A 24104-nucleotide genomic window follows, 5' to 3' on the forward strand; every position below is an offset into this window, starting at 1 on the left:
GCCTCTATGAACCCATGCACCGGTAATTCCCGGGCAGGTAGACTCCTGCAAAGCAGTTGTCTACCCTGGGCATGTTTTGCTCTCGACCTCCTACTGCTGCCAGCCTGCTGACTCCGGGCTACGCTAGCGACTTTCTGGCTCACTGCTGCCTCACGGGCAAGCTGCTATCCTCTTCTCCCGATGATTATGAAGCCCCTTTGTCACCCGGCTCCCAAGTGTGATCAGCTACATCATCATCATCGAGTACTGTCTGCACGTCACTGATGTCCTCCTCAATCGTCTCTGGGTCAGGAGCCTCACCACTCGCAACACCTGCTCCCACGCCACTCTCCCCATTACTACTTGCCCAGCTAGTGGAGGAAGCTGCGGATGTCTCCTCCAGATCTTGGCTGGGCAGTAGCTGCTGACTGTCCTCTAGTAGCTCGTCCTCACTGTATAGAGGAGCTGGGCGCACAGCATACAATACTTCTCTGGCTGAGGGAACAGAAAAGGACAGAGGCAGGTTGAGGACAGGTGAGGGCACAGGGCCTGCTCCTGGGCCATGCCAACTAAGCGTCGTGTCAGAGGAACCAACCGACTCTTGACTGGGGGTGTCTGATGTTACTTGGGACGAAGTGGATGACCCATTTACTAACTGCTGGGACCGCTAGATGACACCAGGAGCGCAGGCCTCTCACTGCGACCCCTGCTGCCATGCCCCCTTACTCTGCTGTGAACTGTGCCTGTGCCATAAACATTTAGGCCTCTGCCACTTACCTCTGCAGGGCCTGGCACTTGTCTGTCTGACAGACTGTTAGATCAAATAAATAAAAAGGAAATTTAAACACACCAAAAAAACTCAGTAATTTTCTCACTTCAGCACACAACGGCTAATAAGCCCTTTTCTTTACCACTAATACACGCCAAAAAGGGCTGTAATTTTCACATTTCACCACACAACGGAAAACACTTTTTTTTGCCAGCAACACACGGCAAACAGAGCTTTAGGAAATATAACTGCAGCGCTGAGCTGCAAATATATTTTTGGTTTGCCACTAATACACAGTAAAAATGGGTTTAAAACAGATAACTGCACCCCTGATCGGCAAATACATTTTTTCTTTTTACGGCAATATACGCCACAAAAGGCTTTAAAAAATATACGGTAACTGCACCGCTAAACGGCAAATATATTTTGGTTTTACCACTAATACACAGCAAAAATGGCTTTAGAACAGATACCTCACAGCTGACCGGCAAATATATTTTACTTTTGCTACTAATACATGACAAAAAGGGCTGTAATTTTCGCACTTCACCACACAACGGCTAATAAGCCCTTTTTCCCACTAATAGAAGCCAAAAATGCTTTAGAACATACAGTCCTGTTCAAAAGTTTAAGACCACTTTAAAAAAGTTTTCATTAAATTAAATGTTCAAAAAATAATTTGTCTCACTCATTTCTTCTTGTTGCATGTTGAAGCTCTACTTGGAACCTTGATAAGATCCAGCCATGCTAAATAGGATTTTTTGCCATTTTTCAAGTGGTCTTAAACTTTTGATCAGGACTGTATAACTAAACCGCACAAGGGCAAATAAGATATAGAAATATTTCTTTGTAATAAACCCTTTCAATGCCTGTATCAAACAGCACTTGCACCCTAATAAGAACGGTTTGCTGGAATTACAGAGCTATATAATGGTAATTTGGGTCCCCAGTCAGTGCAGCAAGGTGTAATAGGATTGTTCCTATTACCCAGTCAGTAATCTCCCCTACTGAACCCTGTTCTACATAAATGCTGTGGAATGATTCCTCCATATCCTTTCTCTACACCTTGAATTATCTTTTCCTGCACTGGTAAATCGCTTTTTCTGCACAAATAGATATTTTTTTCTAACACTGTCCCTAGCGCCTGCAGACGTCTCTCTCTGCACTAAGTACACTGGTAAATGGCAGAATCTAAGATGGCTGCCGATATTTATAGGGCTGTGACATCACAGGGCTGGCTGCTGATTGGGTGATCCCTCATCCCCTGAGTTCCTTTCTCCATGTCCTCACACATGCAGCAGTCATTTTAGGAAAAAATGCGATTCATTAGGAAATTCGGTTTCGGTGCAAATTGAATTTTTCCTAAAATTCGGAAAGAATTCCACTTTGTCAGCTTCGATTCACTCATCGCTAGCTGGAAGTGATGAGAAATGAGAAGGGGGCATCATTTTGGTAACATCTGCTGTACAGCAGCAGAAGTTTTGTTATTGCGTGTTATGTACAGAGAACCAATCAATGGCCTCAGCAGTGACATGTGCATAAATGGCAAGTACCTGCCGAAGTCATCAGCTCTGGTCATCTACCATGGATTGGAAACATCGGGACAGGAGGTGTGGTGCTGGAATGGAAGGGCTATTAAAAGGTGAGTTATGCTTTTAGACCCTTCCTAGCCAGCTAGTCATTTTTCGTGGATGTTGGACAACCAGTTTCAGTACCTACCTTGAATCAGCTCATTTGTAGGGTGATCGGCAGCATGCTTACATGGGGCAATGAACATGGACAAGTGTTTTTCATTCCACATCATCAGCCACTTTACCTGAACCAGTGCCAAGCTGATTGCAGCCTCTCACACCACAGCAAGTATATTGCAACAAAAATATAAAGAAGGTATTTCAATGTATTACAATAAAAACAAGACAACTGGAGCATAAAAATAGCTGATTTTTCATAAAATAATTAGCGATAGGAAAGAGTCTTATTTTTAATAAAACTAGTTTTATTAGCGTAAAAAAAACATTTAAGGGGTTTTCTCATTTCAGCAAATGGCATTAATCATGTATAGAAGGTTAATAAGAGGCACGTGCTAATGTGCTGTGATTGTCCATATTGCCTCCTTTGCTGGCTTGATTCATTTTTCCATCCAATTATACACTGGGCTGGCCGGGATGGGAGCTTCTGCGCATGCGTGCCTATATGCGCCCCCACGGTTCTAGCCACTAGAGAGGCCAGCGATTTTTCCTATAGTGTGCATGTCTATCTTGTCTAGTTAATAGGTATCTAAACTTTCATCCCTCACCTGCAGCAGGGTCTGTAACTCTACGGTTGCCGGCCACTTTGCTGTCTATACAACACTGTAGCTTTTGGGAAAGCTGTATCTTTTCAGGTTTCCCGATGCTCTTGCAATCTCTCTGACGTAGTGGTTTTACAGGAGAATAGGATCTCTTACTGGTCCCTAAGCCCCTTAGAAGTGAGAGCAATAGGACATGCTACCTCCCTCCTCACTGTCCTACCTGGAACTTCCACTCCTGGCAGGAGCAGGACCAGTCCACTCTTCTCAAGAGAGGAGGAATAAGGTGGTTAGCCCCATTTCTACTGCCAACTATACCACAATTGCTGGCGTACATACATGTACAGATACCCCAAGATCTGGGGTATCTGCACTTGCTTGGTTTTAAATTCTTCCCTCTTTCCCATCCCTGCTTCACACTAAATCATAAAATTATCGTAGCTATTTGAACTGCTAACATTTCCCATAATTATCCGCCAGCTACCATATAGATAACTGTATCAAGTGAAGTGTGTGGTTTCATGTTGCCTCAAACTTAATTATTTTATAGTCATTTTTATAACCTTTTTATCTTTCATACGTTGATAAAAAGAAACAGAAGTCACTACCAGTGATAAATGATTACTACGTCTGATCTGCTCACCACGAGACTGAACGGCAGGAAGTTCTTCAACAAAATCTGCATCAGACCTCCAAGGCTCAGTCAACATTCAAAAGAAGAATCCTATACAATGTAAGGGTATTTTAGCACCGTATGTATTTATAGTGCCCCTATTTACATCAATGGGAGCTGTATAAATACTGTATGTACACGTACAATATATTTCTAGGTTTCCAGGGGCGGCCACAATGCAGTGGTCCCAACCCCTTCCACCCACGGCAGTCAATGGCAGCACTAATTAACGGGTAATGAAGGTATTACCTTAAAACTTGTATGGCCACTACAGATTTATTGAAAAGTTCGATTTGGCTGATTCGCCAAATTTTACAAAAAGATTTACTTAGTCACGAAGAGCATTTTTTGGTAAGTATCGGGTGCAATGACAGGGGGCTGCGATAGCGCCGCCCCCCGTCATTGTACCCTTAGATGCCGCATTCATACATGATTGCTGCATCTGAGTGTAAAAACAGTGTAAAATTTACAACAACAAAAAAAATGAAATCGAACTTACTGCCTCCATTTGCTCGCGACGGGCTGGTCGCCGCCATCTTGTTTGAATATCTGGAGCAAAATTTCATGCGGCGTGAGATGATCACGGCGGCCAGCGTAGTGACGTCATACGTCACCACACACGGAATTTCGGCCGAGATCTTTAATCAAGATGGCGGCTGGCGGCCCGTCGCGAGCAAATGGAGGCAGTAAGTTAGAATTTTAGTTTTTTTACACTATTTTAGGTTAAATCGATTTGCTACCACGAAGCACAAGGAAATTCGGCTTTGAGGCTAATCGAATTTATCCTGAAATTTGGTTCGAATTCCACTTCGTGGGATTCGATTCGCTCATCTCTAGTGGCCACTCTATGTAAACCCAGCCTATAGCCAAAAGTTTGTGGACATCTCTCCTAAATATTGAGTTCAGGTATTTCAGTCATAGCCATGAAAAACAGGTAGATCTAATCAAGCACATAGTCATGTCATCTCCATAGACAAGTATTGGTTCTCCATAGACAAGTAGTGACTATCACAGAACACCATTTTGAATCAGTTTGTGAAATTTGACTTTTTAATCTTCCAAATTGATCGGTAAGTGCTATTATTGTGAAGTGTCTGGGAGAAACAACAACCCTGCCACAAACCGGAAGACCTTGCAAATTCACAAGCTTAAGACAACCGTGCACAATGTCAACCGTTGGCTGAGGAGATGGAAAGTACATCTCCATCCTGGAGCACAAAAAGGGTTCTCCTGAATAATAAATCATGCTTCACTATTGGCAGTTTAACAGATGTATCTGGGTTTGGGGGATGAACAGAATGTGATATTTAGGCTACTTTCACACTGACGTTTTGGCTTTCCGTTCAGGAGATCCGTTCAGGGCTCTCACACGCGGTCCAAAACAGATCAGTTTTGCCCTAATGCATTCTGAATGGAAAAGGATCCGCTCAGAATTAGGCCGAATGCACACGGCCGTGTTCCGCGGCCGAGAGCGGTCCGTGGTATGCCGGGGTGAATTCCTGTTCAGAGCAGGAGCGCACAGCGTCATTGGTTGCTATGACGCCGTTACCCTTCACTTATCTCCAGTGAAGGGTAATGTTAATGTACAAGAGTAACGTCTGCACTCAGTGTAGATTTTTCAAGTTTCAAATGCTTTATTTTTACATCCTGTTAATTAGATTGAACAGGCCAACGTTTCGGTCCATACCCGGATCGGCGTATTGTCGAGTCGCTTACCTCTTAAACTCCACTCCCCCTCCTAATAATGACAGACTCAGCAAGTGGATTATATGGCCACAGCAGCCTTTTATTAATAACATAAATACAAATAAATATCATAAATACATAACTTAACCCTTGGCCTTCCCACCTGAAGGCCCCGCCCTAAAACCTTACCAAGAACCCATGAATGCCAACACGGGGAGGGTCCTTGGAGCCCCATAAATGACGGATAACTGGCCTCGCCCTCAGTTAAATTACCTCTAGCCGATAAACGCCAGCTCAGAGGCAGGAACCGGTAACCAAGGGCAACCAACTTGGGCCGCTACCCGCCATATCACACCTTAAACCAGTACCTGGGGAGTCCAGAGCCTCCTTTGGCTCCCTCTCCACCACGCCAGAGCCACCAACCCCAAGGACCCCCCACCGCCCCAGGCCACTATGACAAAGCTTACTCTCCAATCACTGCCGGACCATCCGTAATCCACTCGCAACCCCCCGGCCTAACCCCAACACTAAGCGACACTCGAGGACCCCAACCTAACCCAGGCAAACAGCAGCCAAAATAACAACAAAAAAGGGGTGGGTGGGCGGGGGCTGCTGCCACACTGCCGTCCTCACAAAATGGCCCCTTTTCCCGCCCCTGCTAACCCTTTTAACCCCTTAGCCACACCTCCATCCCTTACGTCACTATCCTTCCTCCTTAACCCTTTGTAACCTCGAATCCTCTCCCTCCAAGCCCCAGTCATGCCAGGCCTCCATCCAGCCTTGCAGCCCTGATTCCGGCCTGCACTGGACCTTGGTCATTGCTTAAGTTTCCAGAGAGGTAGAATGAAGCCACTGGATGTTGGCATTCCTGGGTAATGTTACAGCACACAAAGACATTTCAGACATTGGCTGCTTCCAAATTTTGTGACAATAGTTTGAGGAAGGCCCCTTCCTACTCCAGTATGTCTGCACCACTATACACAAAGTGACCTCCATAAACATATGGTTTAATGGGCTGGGTCTAGTAGAAATTAAGGCTACTTTCACACGGGCGAATGGAGAACCCAAATGGAACTGAAAACAGGACTTTGTAAAAAAGAAAGTAGAGGAGAGAGTTGAACCCTGTCATTTTTTTGAAGCCTATCCAACCGTGAAATCAAATCATATCTCCAAAGCTGTTAATGGGTGATGACTCCCACTGATCCTTAGAATAAAATGCTCTCTCGTCTCGCTGCAGAGGACAGTATCAAGATTGGCCAATAGACTTCTATTGAGCTGTCTCCTGCAGGAGAGAGAGCATGATGTACGAGCCCTTCTCTCTCCTCGTTCTAGCCATCTGAGGGGGTCTCAGCATTCACACCCCGCTGACCAAAGCTTTCTATATGTCTCTATGATATATCACATTTGGTGAGCCTTTAAAAATGTCTGCTATAATTTAGTACATGCTGTAGATGAGGTCAAAAGCAGGGTAACACAGGTGGCATGAAGCAGGGACGAAGTAGGAATAAAACCGTATATTAAGTATTTTTGAAAGAACTTGTATATAGGAAATGACTGAACTGTGATCTTAAAGGGGTTGTCTCACTTCAGTAAGTTGCATTTATCATGTAGAGAAAGTGAATACAAGGCACCTACTAATGTATTGTGATTGTCCATATTGCTCCCTTTGCTGGCTGGATTAATTTTTCCATCATATTGTACACTGCTCGTTTGCATAGCTACGACCACCCTGCAATCCATCAGCGGTGGTCGTGCTTGGTTACAATAGGAAAAAGCGCCGGCCTCTCTAGTGGCTTGGACCATGGGAGCACACACACAGACAGGTGCCTTTTACTATAGTGTGCAAGCACGACCACCTCTGATGGATTGCAGGGTGGTCGTAGGTATGGAAACAAGCAGTGTATAATGTGATAGAAAAATGAATCCAGCCAGCAAAGGAAGCAATATGGACAATCACAATACATTAGTAAGTGGCTTGTATTAACTTTCTCTTCATGATAAATGCTATTTGCTGAAGTGACACAACCCCTTTAATGGGCTTCTGCCGTCAGGAACATGATTATTAAACTGGCTGACTTTAGCCATGTGCCAATGTCACCCTCATTCTAACGATCAGTAGGGGCCTCAGATTTACATTAAAAGTCAATGGGGGACGGATCCGTTTTCTATTGTGCCATGTAGTTGTCAGTGAAAAACGGATCGTCCCCATTAACTTACATTGTAAGTCAGGACGGATCCGTTTGGCTTCGCATAGTCAGACGGTCACCAAAACGCTGCAAGCTGTGTTTTAGTGACCATCTAAGAAACGCAACGGAGACCAAACGCAGCCAAATTGATGCATTCTGAATGGATCCTTATCCATTCAGAATGCATTGGGGCTGAACTGATCCATTTTGGGCCACTTGTGAGATCCCTGAAACGGATCTCACAGGTGGACCCAGAAACGCCAGTGTGAAAGTAGCCTAATATGTCACTATGACATATGATTTTTTTTTTTTAAGTATAGTGATGCTTTAAAACCGATAAGTGTAATGAGACCAGTCATAATAATTCAAAAACATATCTGCTTGTCATTGGGCAGATAGCCGCAGCTCGTGTTATATTTCTTCCCCAATCATTTATCATTGGTCTCTGGTTTATTTATTGCCAAGTGGGAGGGGTGGAGTGTACACATCAGAGTATATATAGAGGGTGACCACTAGCAGGCGGTATAGAAGGCAAGAAGGACATCATGTTCACCATCTTCATTTTGCTCCTTGGCATCGGCCAGAATCATGCAGCCAGCTTGGTAAGTTCTACTGGAAGGTAGTTCCTATTACTTTTGGTGCATCGTGTGCCAAGTTATTTTTTCAGTATTACTACATACAAAACGTACAAATATTAAAAGCTATATTCCCATTACGATAACATCTCTCAACCTACAAACCCTAAAAACTTTTAATAGTTATTTTAATGCTCTTTCTTTCAGGTTCAAAAAGAAATGCGTTTTATAAAATCGTCTAACGTTTACCCTACCCGGATTGCAGCTTTGCCAACAGTCCAGAAATTCCTGGACAGTCTGTCAAAATATGGAACTTTTTTTTTCCAGTGTCCATGAAAAAAATTTGACGTGTCCGTGTTTTTTTAATTTTTTATTGAGGTTGGTGGTACTTGAGCAGGTTATTTTGATTGTAATTCTCAGCATTTTAAAGGCTTATTCAGACGGCCGTATGCTGTCCGCAAAAATGCGGATTAGTTTTTTTTTGCAGACAGTGCAGCATGTCGGATTGCATTCCGTATTTTTTCAGACCCATTGACTTGAATGGGGCCACGTCCCGATTTTTACTGACAAGTATAGGACATGTTTTATTTGTTTTGCGGAGCCGTGGAACGGAAGAAAAGGGCCCTAGGCTCACGTTAAATGCCAGTAACATGTTCAGTATTAGTATCTGGCCTACCGATGTGTATTACTTACTGTATATCCGTTACAGTTTATTATAGTTTTCCAATTTGGCCATGAAAATGTTGGCTGTCCAGGAGTTTTGGATACATTTTTCCAGAAAAAATACAAATTTAGGTTGACAAACCTGCTCAATTGTATGTCTAATATACTGCATATTTGATAAATGGGGCATATATTTGCTGCCATGAGGGCTGAGATCAGTGATATCATCATTTGCCTGCTAAAAAAAAGTAGTAATACATCAGAGGAACCCGGGCAAACAATAAATCGCTGAAAATGGTCCCTCATAAAGCCTAACTTTCAAAATTATTTCTCCTCTATATTTTAGAGGGAGTTTTAGGGTACAGCCACACAGTTGGCTTTCTGCATGATTTTTTGGAAGCCAAAATCAGGAGTGGATCATAATAGGAGAGAAAGTATAATGGACAGATAAAACTTGTCCTCTTCCAAAACTTCATACAGAAAGCTGACCCTTAGGGTTATTGTAATTAAAAAAACTTTTGCTTATTATGCCCAACACGTATCTCCATCCTCATTGGTTCCAAGTTACAGCATCTACATAGACACTGTATCTGAATGTGTTTTAGCTATCGATGGTTTTTAGAAGATACTGTTTCTCCTTACAACCAACTGGTGTAAGGTGTCCTAAAAGCAACGCTTGCTAGGAAAAGTATGCAAAATTAGCTTTCCTCCAGAAGCAAAAAAACCTGTCTCTATAGTGCCACATGTAAGTAGCTACTCTGAAAGCCAATGTCTACATGAGACAGATATGCTGCAGTCATTTCTGGGACTTCCCTATTCATCTGAATGGGGCCACCAGAAATCTATGCGGTTGCCTCCAAAGCAAATCCTTTCAATTGAATCTAATTGACTTTCACTCCTTAGCCACATATGAATTCACCCATATGGAGCCTTGAGTTTAGGGTTTAAGGCCTCCTTGCTCTCCAGGTCATGGAAGCAATGGCAGCCTCTGCACCTCTGATAATCTTGCTTGCTTAATCTTTTTGGTTGCTTATTCTAACGCTTTTATTTGTTATTTCTAGCATTTTACCAAAATTTTTAAATGTCATATTCAGTGAAATAAAAGTTTCTTCTTAAACAAATTTGTTTTGTCTCAACAGATTCAAAACTTCACTGGATCTCTGGATGAGCTGGGGATCTGTCATTGTTCTGTTGTCCTCCCAGACTCTACCTTTCCTGCAGATCGTTTTGAGATGCTGGAGATGTCCAACCAGAACATGGCCATCACTGTTGAACAGCAAATCACTAAGGTAAAGAAGCATGACTGAAATAACTCATAACAGTGACCATGGAATCTGCTCCTAGACAATATTGTCTAATTATTGAGACGAGTATCTGAGGTATGGCTTCTGATCCAAAACCAACAAAATTCCATGTGCCACACCATCTTTTCCGGGTGCCGGTTGTATTATACAGCTAGCACCCTGCTCTCCCTGTTGGGATAAGAGTATTACAGCTTAACCCCCTATGCTGACCATGGGAACTAAGTGGTTAGAGAGAGACAGGGGGCTCCCTTTGTCACCTCATGACCTCCCTTCATTGATGCAATCACTGGGTGCCGAGGGGTTGTTATGGAAGCCACGGGCCTTTTCAAATACGGATGTCTATCATGTCCTTCCATTGGCAGGGTCAAAAATGCATAATGTTAGTACACTGAAATCCAGAACTATTCAAGTGTATCAGAAGATCACACGTTCAGTTCTCTTGGTAGGGCATAGAAAATTAATTTTAAAAAAGTAAAAAAATTTGTAAAAGTTTTTTTTTTAAATCACTGAAAAACACAGATTACCATTTTTCACTTACCAACAAGTCCATTATATAACTTAATGATAGAGTTACCATAAGTCCTTTGTACAGATAAACATTGAAAAAAAGGAACCTTGAATTGCCGCTACTCAGTGATGGATTCAGAAAGTTGGCATCTCTTCCATATATTTATGAATCATATACAAATTACATGTTTCGGGACAGGACTAGTCCCTTTATCAGGTAGCCCCTTCATCAGGTACACATCAGGCCAGATTTATCATAGCCCAGCAGTGTACGCAGGTCTATGATAATCAGGCACGCTGCCGAATACTTCACCTGATTTATGACGACATGTACACCTCATCATAAATAAGGTGCAAGATTCTGCAGTCTGTGCTCCTGAACTAATGGCGTAGATTTCAGTGTTCTTTTATGCCAGAAAACTGTTGTGGAAGATAAATGTCCCCATTTAGGGAAAGTGGCGAGGTCGGCGGAGAGATGGCACTTGCGCAAAACTTTTTCCTCAAGTGCCGAGGACAAAGTCACAAATACTGAGTAAATATGGAGCACATTATATGATAAATCTGGCCCATTATGTGTAATACCTGATGAAGGAACTAGTCCAGTCTCGAAACGTGTCATTTGTACATGGTTAATAAACATATGGAAGAGACTCCAGCTTTCTGAATCCATCATTGGCTAGGGCCAAGTCAAGTTTCCTTTTTTCTACGCTTATCTGCATTGCTCTCCGGACATCATGTCGGCGGAACCACCAGGCTGCAGACACCACTGCAGCAATTTCTCAAGGTCTTTTGGGGTGTTGTGCAGTGTCGGACTGGGGTGCCTAGGGCCCACCTGTAAATATTATTCTGTGGGCCCACTGTTACCTGCTCATACAGCGGCAGCAGTAAGACGCTACAAGATGCAGGGGAAAGACGAAAACTGTCTGGCACCCCTCTGTAGCTAGAAGGCACTCACACAATAGATGCTTCTATAATAATAACCTGGGCAGTCTGTTAACCTACTCAATTTTTTTATATGAACATAGGCTGGTTGAGGCGCTGAATGCTCCCTATCTACAAGTAGGTTAGTCAGTCTAATGTGCCATGTGCTACTTGTGCAGGAGGTGGGGAACTAGGGGCCCACTTTGTTCCGTGGCCTACCAGTGGATTCACCTGTTCCCCTGTGGGCCAGTCTGAGCCTGCTGGTGTGTGCCCAGCACAACAACATCAGTTGAGTGGGACTAGTTTCTCTCCTCCCCACTTTTACCTAACACTACTGCTCTATGTGCACTGTTTTTGTTTTTTTAAAGGGTTCCTCCAGAAATTAAGAAAATTAAAATACTTAAATATTACTTTATTATAAATATATTCCCAAATACTTTCCATTAGTTATAATACCTCTTTTTGCCTAGGGAGCAATCAACAGGGGGAATAAAATGGCCACCGTCCTATTGGTACACAACCTGTCCTAATCACACAGGAGGACAAGTTACTTCAGAATACTGAGGTAAAGCACTGCCTCCTCCTCCTCTCTGCTCTGCCTGTCAGGGATTATGATCCTGAATACAGCTGATAAGATGTTCAGCTGAATCTCTTGGGAAGGGAGTTCATGAGTAGACATGAAGTACAGAGAGGAGGTGGGGACGTGGCTAGCGAGCTCCAGCTCTTGTATGCAGTCTCCATTAGCACAGTCTGTCCTCTTTGTACTTCATGTCTCCTCATGGACTCCATTCCTACAGAGATTCAGCTGAAGATCTTATCAGCTGTATTCAGGATCATAATCCCTGACAAGCAGAGCAGATAGGAGGATGAGGCAGGTCTTTAGCTTAGTGTTCTGAAGTAACTTGTTCTGCTGAGTGATTAGGACAGGTTTTGCGTGTACTAATAGGACAGCGGCCATTTTATTTCTACTAATGATTGCTCCCCAGACAAAACAAGCCATTATAACTAATAAAAGATATTTGGGAATGCATTTACAATAAAGTAATATTCAAGTATTTTAATTTTCTTAATTCCAGGAGAACTACTTTAACAGATTATGTAATTTATACAGTATAGGGAACTCCGTAAAAAATAATAATAATGCAATTAAATTACTGTTCTTTCTTATGCTAACACTCCAACATTTTTTTAAAGTTCTACAATACATTAGTTGTAGTTGTATATATGTAGTTGTATGTACCCCAAATTATGCAGTTAAAAATACAAATTGTCCTGCAAAAAAACAAGCTGTTATGCATCTAGGGGAAAACAAAAATATATGGCCTCTGAACTGTGAAGATGAAAAAGTGAGAAAAAATTGACGTGTCAGTAATTAGGTCACATCTTAGTGTAGCTCATCTGAAGAGCCGAAATCCAAAAACTTCACCTAAATTTTATCTGGCCTCCATGCCTAGCTTTTGACATAAGGCACCCGTGTCTTTTTCGGCTTCACATAACATTCCAAGCTTAGATATCACATCATGTAGGGAAATGCAAAACCAACCTTCCATTAATCTCTATTTTAGGTTGCAGCCATATGGTCAGGTTTCTCCATGCAGTTTTAAAGCCAAACTCAGAAGTGGAGCATAAAAAGAGAGAACGTATAAAGGGGCGATACAACCTCTACTCTTTTTGAATTCACTCATGGCTTTGGCTTCTAAAACTGCAGGCAGAAACCTTACCATGTGGCCATACGCTTAGAGTTTTTGGGTACTGCAGATAATTTCACCCTGGTAAAAACCTTATATAAATGTACATTGCAGTTGCAGACACAAGCATAGCTTAAAGGGGGTATCTGGCATAACTTTAGTGTACTCTGTCAGAACTGTCTGTACCGTTTTATCTGTCTCTGCTCTGTGCCTAAACTGTGTACTATACTGATTTCTATCTGTACTACCTATACTCCATGTACTATACTGCTCTCTGCCTGTACTACATGTACTTCACTGTTCTATCATAAAAGGCACTCCATGCCCCTGCCACCCCACTATACGGGGCGGGCATGGGCGCTTGATCACTCACCCAGCTTTTGTCCTTCCAGCAGTGGGGACAGCCGTCTGAGTCCTTTGTCCCCCACTGCAGACTGTCTTCCTGTCTTCACTGGGCAAAAGTGCGCTCCTCGACTCTTAAAGAGCCAGTCCACTCTACTTAGATTGTGAGCCCTATTGAGGGCAGCTTGATGCTAAAGTCTAAAGTTCATCAGAATATAGCAGGTCTATATAAGTGTGGAACTTAAATACACTCTCTCATCTTTGCCATCCAATAGCTGGATAGCTGTCTATACTCAAGCCAATCTTTCCCAAGGGAGAGGTGCCTGAGATTAGGTTCCTACCTTGCTAGTCTTACGAGTGAAGGTGTGTTATTCTAATCATCTGCCCGTGTACCATACTTCTGCCTGTTACTGACCTTAGCCTGTCTATCATTCTGACCCTTTTTAGGCCTGCCTCACAGAATCACACAAACTCTGCCTGGCCTCATCTTTCCCTATTTCCTGACTATGATTATTGCCTGATCCCTTCTCACCAGTGTATCTGACCCCCATGGGTCAGCTGAGAACTACACCAGGACTATTCCAAGAGGTAGTGACCTAGTGGTTCCCCTGCAGTGAAGTCTAGATCCCTGTATATGGGTTAAAGGGTGAAAACCAGGGGACTACCAGTACTCAAAGTCAAAGCTCTTAGTTGGCACAGTTGTTAGTTGTTCCACAACCATTGCCCTTTACAACAAGTGCAAGTGATGGCTCCTACTGGCTCACTCGTAAAAGGTCTACCTGAAATATTTAAAGACCTTTCTCAGCAGCGTGAATGGCAGGAGAAAATACTGGGGCTGCTCTGGCCCAGATTACTTTGTGCTAAACTTATTGCCCACTATCCAAGCGAATGACATGGTTTGACCAAGCAAAGTCAGTTGGACCTGCTCACCGCAGTACAAATTGCAGCATAAATGCCCAGGGTACATTCGCCAGTTAAAGATTTTACTGAGAGAGACTTTAGCAAGAAAGTGTATACAAGGGCCATAAAATATATCCTTGCCAAAAGGTATACATTGCTGTCCGGGAAAGGAGCGGCACTATGCACAGATGAGACTACTTCCCTGTTGTTGGATATACTACAACTCCCATAATAAAGAGAGAATTTTCTTCTTTTTTTAGACTGGCCTGGTTACTGTTACATCACAACATGCTGGCTTTTACACACCACTTAATATTAACGGCACCCCATGCATACATCAGACAGGGACCCCAACGACAGAAGGTGCCCAGATGGAAGAAAGGGCGCACACTCCTCTCACTGGACCGGCCCAGGGAGCAAAGGCCGGAGGGAAACCACTGTGACACTAATCTTGCAGTCAGAACTACTACCACTCTTATCCTCTGCTCTGGCTTCTCAAGGGCTTACTGCACTCCCTGAAACCCTCTTTATGTCATCCTCCCCTTCAGGCTTCTCTCTAGTCCAGCCTTACTTTACTGCTCTTAAATTGTGCTACTTGTACTATACTCTCTGCTTGTACTACATGTACTGTACTGACATATACCAAAGGACTCTACTGCTCCACTCCGCCTCCAGTACATATGCTGTATCCCTATCTATCGGTACAACATGTACTGTACCATTACTGATGAGTGGCAGGGGTCATATTCGAATTTGTGATATTTCGCAAATATTTTGTGGAATATTCGTCATATATTCTTTTTTTTTTACGCGGAAATCGAATATGCGAATATTGCGTGCTCAAAACAGGCGTGGGTCAAAAATGAATATATAGTACTGTAGAATGTAGTTCTATATATTCGTTTTTTAGAATATTCGTCATTTTCTTCCATCTGAAGTGAACACATGATTGCTCCCTGCTTCTTGCTTGTGGGCCAATGATGTCATTCGCCCACAAGCAAGAAGCAGGGAGGAATCATGTGTTCAGATAGAAAAAAATGCAGAATATTCGTCATTACGACTATATAGCACTATATTCTAAATATTCGCAAATTCTCGAAGTGCTGATATCCGAGATTAAAATTCGTTATTCGTATATTCGCGCTCAACACTATGTACCACTGCTTACCTGTAGTTCATAAATTATGCAGATTTATGCCTATGTTACCTGCACTGTATTGCTCACTACCAGTACTGCATGTACTGTACTAATTTCTACTGTACTGTCTCAGTTTTTGCTTTGTATTTGACTGAAATTAAACAGACTTCCAATATTCTCATAGATCCACCAGTATGAGAGTACACTGAATAGTTACACTGAGCGTCTGGCTAACCTGACCAAACGTGTGGAGGAGATGGAGACTGGAGGTCTCTCATACACTGAGCTGGAGTTTGAGCTGCTGAAGTTGGAGATCAGAGAAATGGAGGCTTTGATACTGCAGCTGAAATCTTCAATAGACGGTACTAATGTTCTAGTGGAAGCTTTGTACCTGGAGGTAAGACAAAGCCTACCATTTATTTCTTTATTATGAATTGTGATTAGATATGCTCACAAGCAACCAGATGGATTCCTCAGTAACTTATTCTTGTAATCTTATAATTAACGTTTTCCATAGACCAACCCGCCATTTTGTCATTATGTTGTTTTAGATCCGCAACATTTCCATCATGGTGAACCAGCTGGAGGTCTACGACAAGAATAATGTCATGGTAATCAGAAGAGAAATTGCAGCACTGAAGAAACGCCTTGAAGATTGTGAAAAGAACCAGACAACAAAGCCAACACCTTACCCTCCAGTTCCTCCAATGTATAATGGTATGTCAAAACAAAATTTTCTTGGTTAAATGTCTTCAATCACCAGGACAAAACATAAAACTGTTTCCCTAGGAAAAACAAGCCACCCTGAGATGCCTCCCAAATAAGTCTTCCTGTATAAATGATAATTTATGAACTTTTTGGAGTTATCGTGACTAATTACTGCATGGTCCACCGTGATGTACCTTCTACAATATGTCTGCCTTACGGTGTGCCTTCAGAGCCCAAATAATGCAGTGACACAGTGTATCATACAGTGCCAACACAACATTGCCCAATCAATGAATTATGGAATTAACCCAGTGCTGCTGCCTTCTGATAGTTTCAGACATAAAGTATTGGGATCAAGGATGCAAGCTCCACTTGTCCAAGTCATCAAAGCTAGTGTTGCTCCTTTCAGTAGTGATAAATGATATGCCCTGTGTGATATCACCAATCACAGGGCAAAAGCACTGGGCCATGAGTAGCAATCCATCCAGGGGTTTAGCTATTGTGGAAGCAGGGGAAGAGGTTGCTACGATGCCCAAACTTCAGAAGGGGCCCACCCCAGAGGACTGAAGCATTTTATAGTCAGGGTCCTCTCAACAGTATTATACAATGACATTATATACAGTGGCACTATATAAAGTAACATGACATATAGTATATAAGTGTCGGAAACGAACAGAGCGACTGCCCGTCCTGCTCTGAGAGAGCTATCTTGCCTAGCTGCAGGAGTAAGGGTTGCTAGGGGTTGGGGGCCGGGATTGGACTGGCCAACAGAGGAACAGGTTAATCCCCCAGTGGGCCCCTGAGCAAGGTGGGACCCTAGTCTCCCAACCACTGCACAAGTGGCACATAACACATTAGATTTACTGCACTACATACATATATTCAATGTACATCACCTCCACCAGCCTATGTTCATATAAAAAACTTGTTAGATTAATTATTATATTTGAATATATCCGTATGGTGGGCCCCCCAAATAAATTTTACTGGTGGGCCCTAGGTAACCCAATCTGACACTGTTGGGGGGCCCATTCAAAAATTTGCTGTGGGGCCCAGTCAGTTCTAGTTAAGCCACTGGATCCATCCTTAGCCTGTTTTCCTATGCCTGCTTTATTGCCACATCTATAAAGCCTTCTTTGAGGGCAGCATAAAGTAGAGGCAGGTACACCAAATTCAGGTCCGTTATGTCTACCTGTGGTATAGCTTTTGTGACACCTACAGCACTGTGAGGAAGGAGTCCTCTGTATTGATGAGATGAAGGCTTTCCCCACCCTCCAACTGCTCAATTGACAGCTTTCTCCTTATTAGTGGACATAGGGATAAAGCTGCTAATTAATCAGTGGCTGGAGGATGGAGGTGGTATTCCACAGCTGATGAATATTAAGTATTCCTTGTAGATTGGAATGAGTATTACAATGAATAAAGCCTAAATTTTCCAAAAGCTGCACCACAGGATGACGTGGAAGACACAGCCCTGACTTTAGTGTCCCTGCCAATACCTTATGGCAGCAAAAAATATAGTAACTGGGCACCTTTGCATCCAGTTGCCATAAAAAACCTCTCTATAAGGGCAGGTTAATACAGATACCGGTGAGCAGCCTATACCAGGCGTATATAAATATCACAGATCAAAGGTGCAAAGACATCACCGAAAGGGAAGCCAGTTTCTTTTAACAGAGCATCCTTGTAGGTAGACTTACTTCTCCAGTCAATGTTCAGAGAGCCCCTTGAGGAGCATTGGATTGGAGTGATAGTGGCCCCCAACTAGAAGATTTATCACATTGATCTCCCCCGGGCAGTAGCTCCCTAGGGCCGGTGCAGTGAAAAGGAGGGTACAGCTGAAATCTGCAGCGAGAAGTAAAGCATACGAATGACAACATGGCTCAACCTAAGAGAAGCACTCACTGTGTGAAAAGGGTGACCCCACAAATTGTCCTAAACCCAAAGCATACACCACCAGACACACTATAACACATATTAAAGGGCTGTTCCCTAATTTCCGGACCTCTCCGGATGGCAGGACCCACATTGTTGATCATACTTACCTGATCCCCAGCACTAGATCCCGGCTCGTTCTATGGTGCCTTAGTGTAAACTTCCTGTTTGATGCCGCTGCAGCCAATCACTGGCCCTTGCTCTCCTTACATCATGTCAAATGGTCACATGACTCAAGGGAAGCAGATCACCGGTGAAGGCCAGTGATTGTCTGCCGCAGCATCAGACTGGATGTTTACCTGGAGGGACCTAAGGCAGGCAGCGGATCTGGGACACAGCACAGGAGATCAGGTAAGTCTCAACAGTCTGAGAGGTCTGCTAATTAGTGCACTGTCAAGAATATGGTTAAGCAAATCGGTTTTGGATTGCCGTATTCTTTTAAAAACTTTGTTAAAAATATTGGCTCTGTCCTACTGTAAAAAGTATGGCCTCCGCAGAGGTCTTTCTGAAGCTTCAGCAAATATCGCAAGACTTACTTCGCCTCTATCATGTGTCACTTTGTTTATTCACATAAATTACTGTATCATAATACTAAGCCGAACTCGGCTTCGTGCCTCATTTACAAAGCCAAGTTCAGCTTCGTATTTTGATACACTAATTTATGTGAATAAACAAAGTGACTTGATAGAGGTGAGACGAAGTAAGTCTCGCAATATTTGCTAAAATATCGGAAAGACCTCCGCAGAGGCAATGGATTTTAAAGTAGGACAGAGTCCATATTCTTAACGAAGTTTTTAAAAGAATCGGGTTGGGATACAGCAACCGAACCCAATTCGCTCAACCCTAGTCATGAAAATTGGTCATGTGATGCAGCAGTCACATGTTCTCTTGTCGATGGATGTTGATCTCAGCGTGGCAAGTAAAGGAAGAGCCATCCTGGAGCATTGCACAGCTAACCCACTGACGAGGACCAGCATGATCTCCACTGCGGGCTGGCCACTCTGGGAGGTCTGTCTTACTCTTGGGTAACCCCTTTAAGTGCCCCCATACACTGTGATTTCCCCTTATCTCTAAACTGAATACTTATTTAAGCCACATTCCCACAATGAATGGTGCAGAGTTGGACTGCATTGGCCTCCGGTCTGCACTGCCTGTGGCTCGGCTCAGCAGGCGTGATAACATCACTGTGTCCTGCTTCACCATTGTATTCAACTGTACTTGTATACCGCTGAAGTTAGGACATGCGGACATGTTAAGCTATATTTACATAGCCCTTATGCCCTCTGCAAGGCTTTTTTTTTTAAGGTATATTTTTGAATACCAGAAAGAGTTATTCAGACTATACTGTGACCACTTTGGTACCTTTGGACTCAGTTTGACCTACTTTCTGCATTTTTGCCGGACAGAATAGTGTGGTTGCTATCTTCAATTAGCTAGTTACTCTTATTGTTCACAAATATAGTTATAACCACGCCACATGCACCGCTGACCTCTGAGTGCCGACCGAAACCCTCTTTGTATCACTGTTGACTGAGAGGAACTGAAAACAGGTCAAACGGAGTCCAAACAGGAATCCTTTTAACTCTGGTTAGTCTACTAAAGTCAATATACCCATCGCTGTATACGTCTGAATACCATTTTTGGGTATTCAGATGAATACACCCCTGATGGAAAGCCTTGAGAAGGCCTCAAGCACTATGGGAATGCCGCCTTACTTGTGTTGTGTGGCCACAAATACATTTGCTTTTCTTATTGTGCAGGTACCTGTCAACATGGATCGATTAGTGGTATCAGTAAACCATTTGTAGTGCAACTGAACTATCTAGGATCGAGCTACAGATATGGAGGATGGGGAAGAGATTCACTAGCAGGAGCTGATCAGGATGTTCACTGGGTGGCTCCTCTCAGTACAAATGAACGGGCAATGACCACTTTACGTACCTACATTACATACAGCGATCTTCTGATCTATAAATATTCCCTTGATAGAAGCTTCCCAAGTGGAAGTTATGGACAAGGTGGTGGAATGATCATGTTTAATAAAACAATGTACTTTAATTGCTACAACAGTAAAAGCATATGCAGATACAATCCACAGACCAATAAAGTGGAACTCTCAGTAACTCTCCCTAATGCTGCTTACAACAATCAGTTCTCCTACTCATCCTCAGCGTACCAAGACATTGACATGGCCGGTGATGAAGAAGACCTATGGGCAATTTATTCAACTGTAGCAAATGCTGGAAACATTGTTATCAGTAAAATAGATCCAATATCTCTTGCAGTAAAACAGACCTGGACCACTGGCCAGTACAAACCAGCAGTCACCAACGCATTCATGGTGTGTGGTGTCTTGTACGCTACTAGAGCCATCAGCACAAAACAAGAAGAGATATTTTACATGTATGATACCAAAACTGAGAAGGAAGGGTATTTTAGTATTCCCTTGGAAAAACCAATGGCTATTGTGCAGAGTTTGTCCTATAATCCCAATGATCATAATCTCTACATGTACAATGATGGCTACTTAGTCAACTATGCCCTCACTTTTAACAATCCTCAGAAAGATAAAACCGAAATATAACCCTATGAGTCCACATCGCCACAGAGTGTTCATAACAGAGTAGGTTTTCCATATCTCCCACTAGGACAACAATGAAACCATCAAGTGCCCCTTATGATCCAGTGAAACCAGGACGATGGCCAATCCTGTCCTAATTGTACAAAATCAACAAATATTCCTATTAGAATCAACAAACCCTAAATGTGTCTCCATGGTAACAGACAACAGACCCTGCGTAGTCTGATCCTGCAGTGATAATTCCTTCTAGCTGCCCCCTATTTCTTGCTGATCCACCAAATGTATGTTTGAATCATGAACAGCAAGGTACAGCGAGAACTGAATATCACTGAAGGATCAGACCGCACAAGATTTGTCAGTCTGTTAGCAAGGATTGTGGCTGTATACAAAAAAAGGTAGGATATTTTTAATTAAGATTTGCAAAGCTGCTTTATTTTTTTTTATTTTTAATGTATTGGAGGAGAAAAAAAAAATGAAATGCAGGTGGGCATAGCCTTTAAGATTGTCCTTGGAAAGATAGGATTTCTGCCTGAATGAACACTGAATTATGAATCTTATGATTATTTTTTCATCTGTCCTTAAAGCTTAACGTTTAACATTCAAATTGTGAGTTTGCCTTTCAACATTTTTTAATTTTTTACATGGAATTAATTTACAGAAGCATTTGCAAAGTCACTTTGCAGCTACTTTACAGATCCTAAATTGCAATTTGTAATTCTACACACTGTAGATACCAAATCTCCAAGGATAACCTACGTGCCTTCAAAGAGTTTGCACTGGTCACTTGCATTCTAGAAAGTATCTGCATCACTATAGTTAACGTTCAGTAATGTGGAATCTGGAAAACTAGATGTCCCATAGCATCATGGGGGCATAACACGGCTTATAGGGAATGTATCTGACCATACTCTTATTGTTTCCAAGCGACCCAGCAGAACTGTGAATGCAGTCCTGGACTAAAATAGAGAACAAGATAGGAATGCAGGATTTTAAAAGGGAATTCTGCCATCCCAATGGTAACCACTTTGTGCATAAATTACATCAAACATTTTTAAAAAGGGAGTGGCCGCATTTAGAGGGAAATCACTGCATTGAGATATTAACAGTCTCCATTGAATTCATATTGAGTAAATATGCCATAGATGAAGGCAGAAATAATTCTACGAATTTGTAGGGTTTTCTTTAAAGGCTATGTACACTTTCAGGGGCAATTTTTATTAAATAATTGCATTGTAGTCATTTTGAGCTAAAAATATATTTTTTTAAATTGGTCTTTATTAAAAATATGGAGCCCTTTTTCTGTACAGAGTTGAGTTGCTCTAATATTACCCTTTGGATTTTCTGTCTTTTCCGTCACACCAGGAGCTGACAAACTCCTTATATCTGCTCTATGAAATTATAAACACTCATTATAGCTCAGTTATTATGTTAATGATAAGAATCTGGCTTAAATATGTGTTTATGGGGCACAAAGTCAAAGTACCAGTCACACAGCTATAAAAACAGTTAACCCATTGTGACAGAACAGCTCAATATTTTTAATAAATGGCAATTGAAAAAATGATTTTTAGCCAGTTATGAGTAACATGCAATCATAAAAAAATTGCCTCCGAAGGTGTACATAGCCTTTAGACTGTCAGTGGAGGTTTCCAGGTAGTAGGATATTCCTGACAGTGCACCTCAATAATATTTTAGCAAAGTTTCTTAATTTTCCATGTATATCTATCTATAGACTCTAAAATGTGTTCGTATTAAGACAAACTCTTTCACACTATTTAACAGGGATAAATCAGGGTCTGTATATCTGCAAAAAATATTAGAATGTGTACTAATGCTAAGGTATTATACGCCTGTTTTCTTTAGAATTGTTTCAACTATAACATTCATTAAATAAAATCAGAAGTGTGCAAATGTGATGTGCCACTGTCCATTTATTACCTTCTCTTACTTCTTTCTGTATGCATTCAGTATATATACATTGCACACCATGATCTAAAACTATTGTGACCTACGTTTGGTGCAATCTATGCGTATTCTACAAATCAGTAGAATTAATTATTTTATCGATGATATTTATCATTTTGATCTTACAGCCCTAGTGAAGAGACATGCAAATACACATGGTTGGTGTAAATTATCAAATATAAATGTTTTAGTGAGAAAAACACTAAGTAACAATGCTAATTTCTGTGGGGCTGGCCAACCATCTAATATACATGGTGACCTCATGACTCTTCCCCCAATAGATTTTGGTGGATATATATTAGGTTGTTGGATTTCAACATGTCCAATCCTAAAATGAATGTTATGACCAGTGGGTGAGAACCAGTTGTCTCACATGACCAACTCCCTCTGAGAGTGATGTCTGAGTACACCCCTTGTTCTTCACATGATATTTCTGATGGTGAGGAGAGACTTTCCCGAGGGGTGTACCAGGTGCTACCTCAGAGGGGAACTGGAACACAAGGGGATCAGGATATGAGTGTGAACCCACTGGACTGACCTCCAGGTGACACAATACACCCAGTGGATGCTGGGAGGCCAGAGGCTGATCAGACGGAAGTGTAGTCAGGGTATGAAGGCAGAAGTCAGGGCAGGCAGCGAGTCCGTAAATGTAGACCAGGGTCCGGGCCAGTGGCAATCAGGCAAAGTCCATAAAACGTAATGCAAAGTCCAGTACACCGAATGAAAAGAAACACCAGAACACCTTAGCTCAAAAAGGAAACTAGACTAGCTAGGAACCTAATTGCTCAGGCAACTCCCAGTTGAATGAGGTGCCTTTAAATACACATTCCAGATCAGCCATAGGCTGTGGAAGATGGAGGGCTTGCGCATGCTGCCTTACAAAAGAAGGAGAGACACACTCTAACAAACCTTGTGCACACTCTAACAAACAGTACAGAACTCAGAGCCAGGGCATAAGCTCCACTCAGAGCTAGAAGAAAGATGCCAGAGACTACATATCTGCACCTGTACTATCAAGGATAAGGAATCTCTGGCACGGGGCATAGATACAACAGTTAAGCTACCAGCTGCCTGCACTTGTCAACATGGCTCGCTGCAGCAGGAGAAAGTGAAGGAGTCCAACGCCCGTGTCTGCATGTAGGGGCAGCAGCTCAGGCACAGAACGCTGGGCTAACACCCGATAAACAAGCGCTTCATTCATCAGGTGATCAGTTGCATCTTTAGACAGACAGATTATCCAAAACAAGCGTTTGTAGGACATTCATCCCTGAGAATCTGCCAGATATGTGGATAAAAC

The 24104-nt window shown here is 42.5% G+C and overlaps 1 protein-coding gene across 1 annotated transcript; it reads left to right on the plus strand.

Moving 5' to 3' along the window:
* Positions 1–8125: 8125 nt before the first annotated feature.
* LOC122926254 (olfactomedin-4-like) lies at positions 8126–20845 on the plus strand. The gene is made up of 5 exons (XM_044277628.1): positions 8126–8182; positions 9958–10107; positions 15803–16015; positions 16170–16335; positions 20022–20845. Exons 1-5 carry the CDS (start codon positions 8126–8128, stop codon positions 20843–20845), a joined length of 1410 nt encoding a protein of 469 aa, XP_044133563.1.
* The last annotated feature ends 3259 nt before the right edge of the window (positions 20846–24104 follow it).

Source organism: Bufo gargarizans, chromosome 2 (assembly GCF_014858855.1).
Source record: "Bufo gargarizans isolate SCDJY-AF-19 chromosome 2, ASM1485885v1, whole genome shotgun sequence".
Lineage (NCBI taxonomy): Eukaryota > Metazoa > Chordata > Amphibia > Anura > Bufonidae > Bufo > Bufo gargarizans.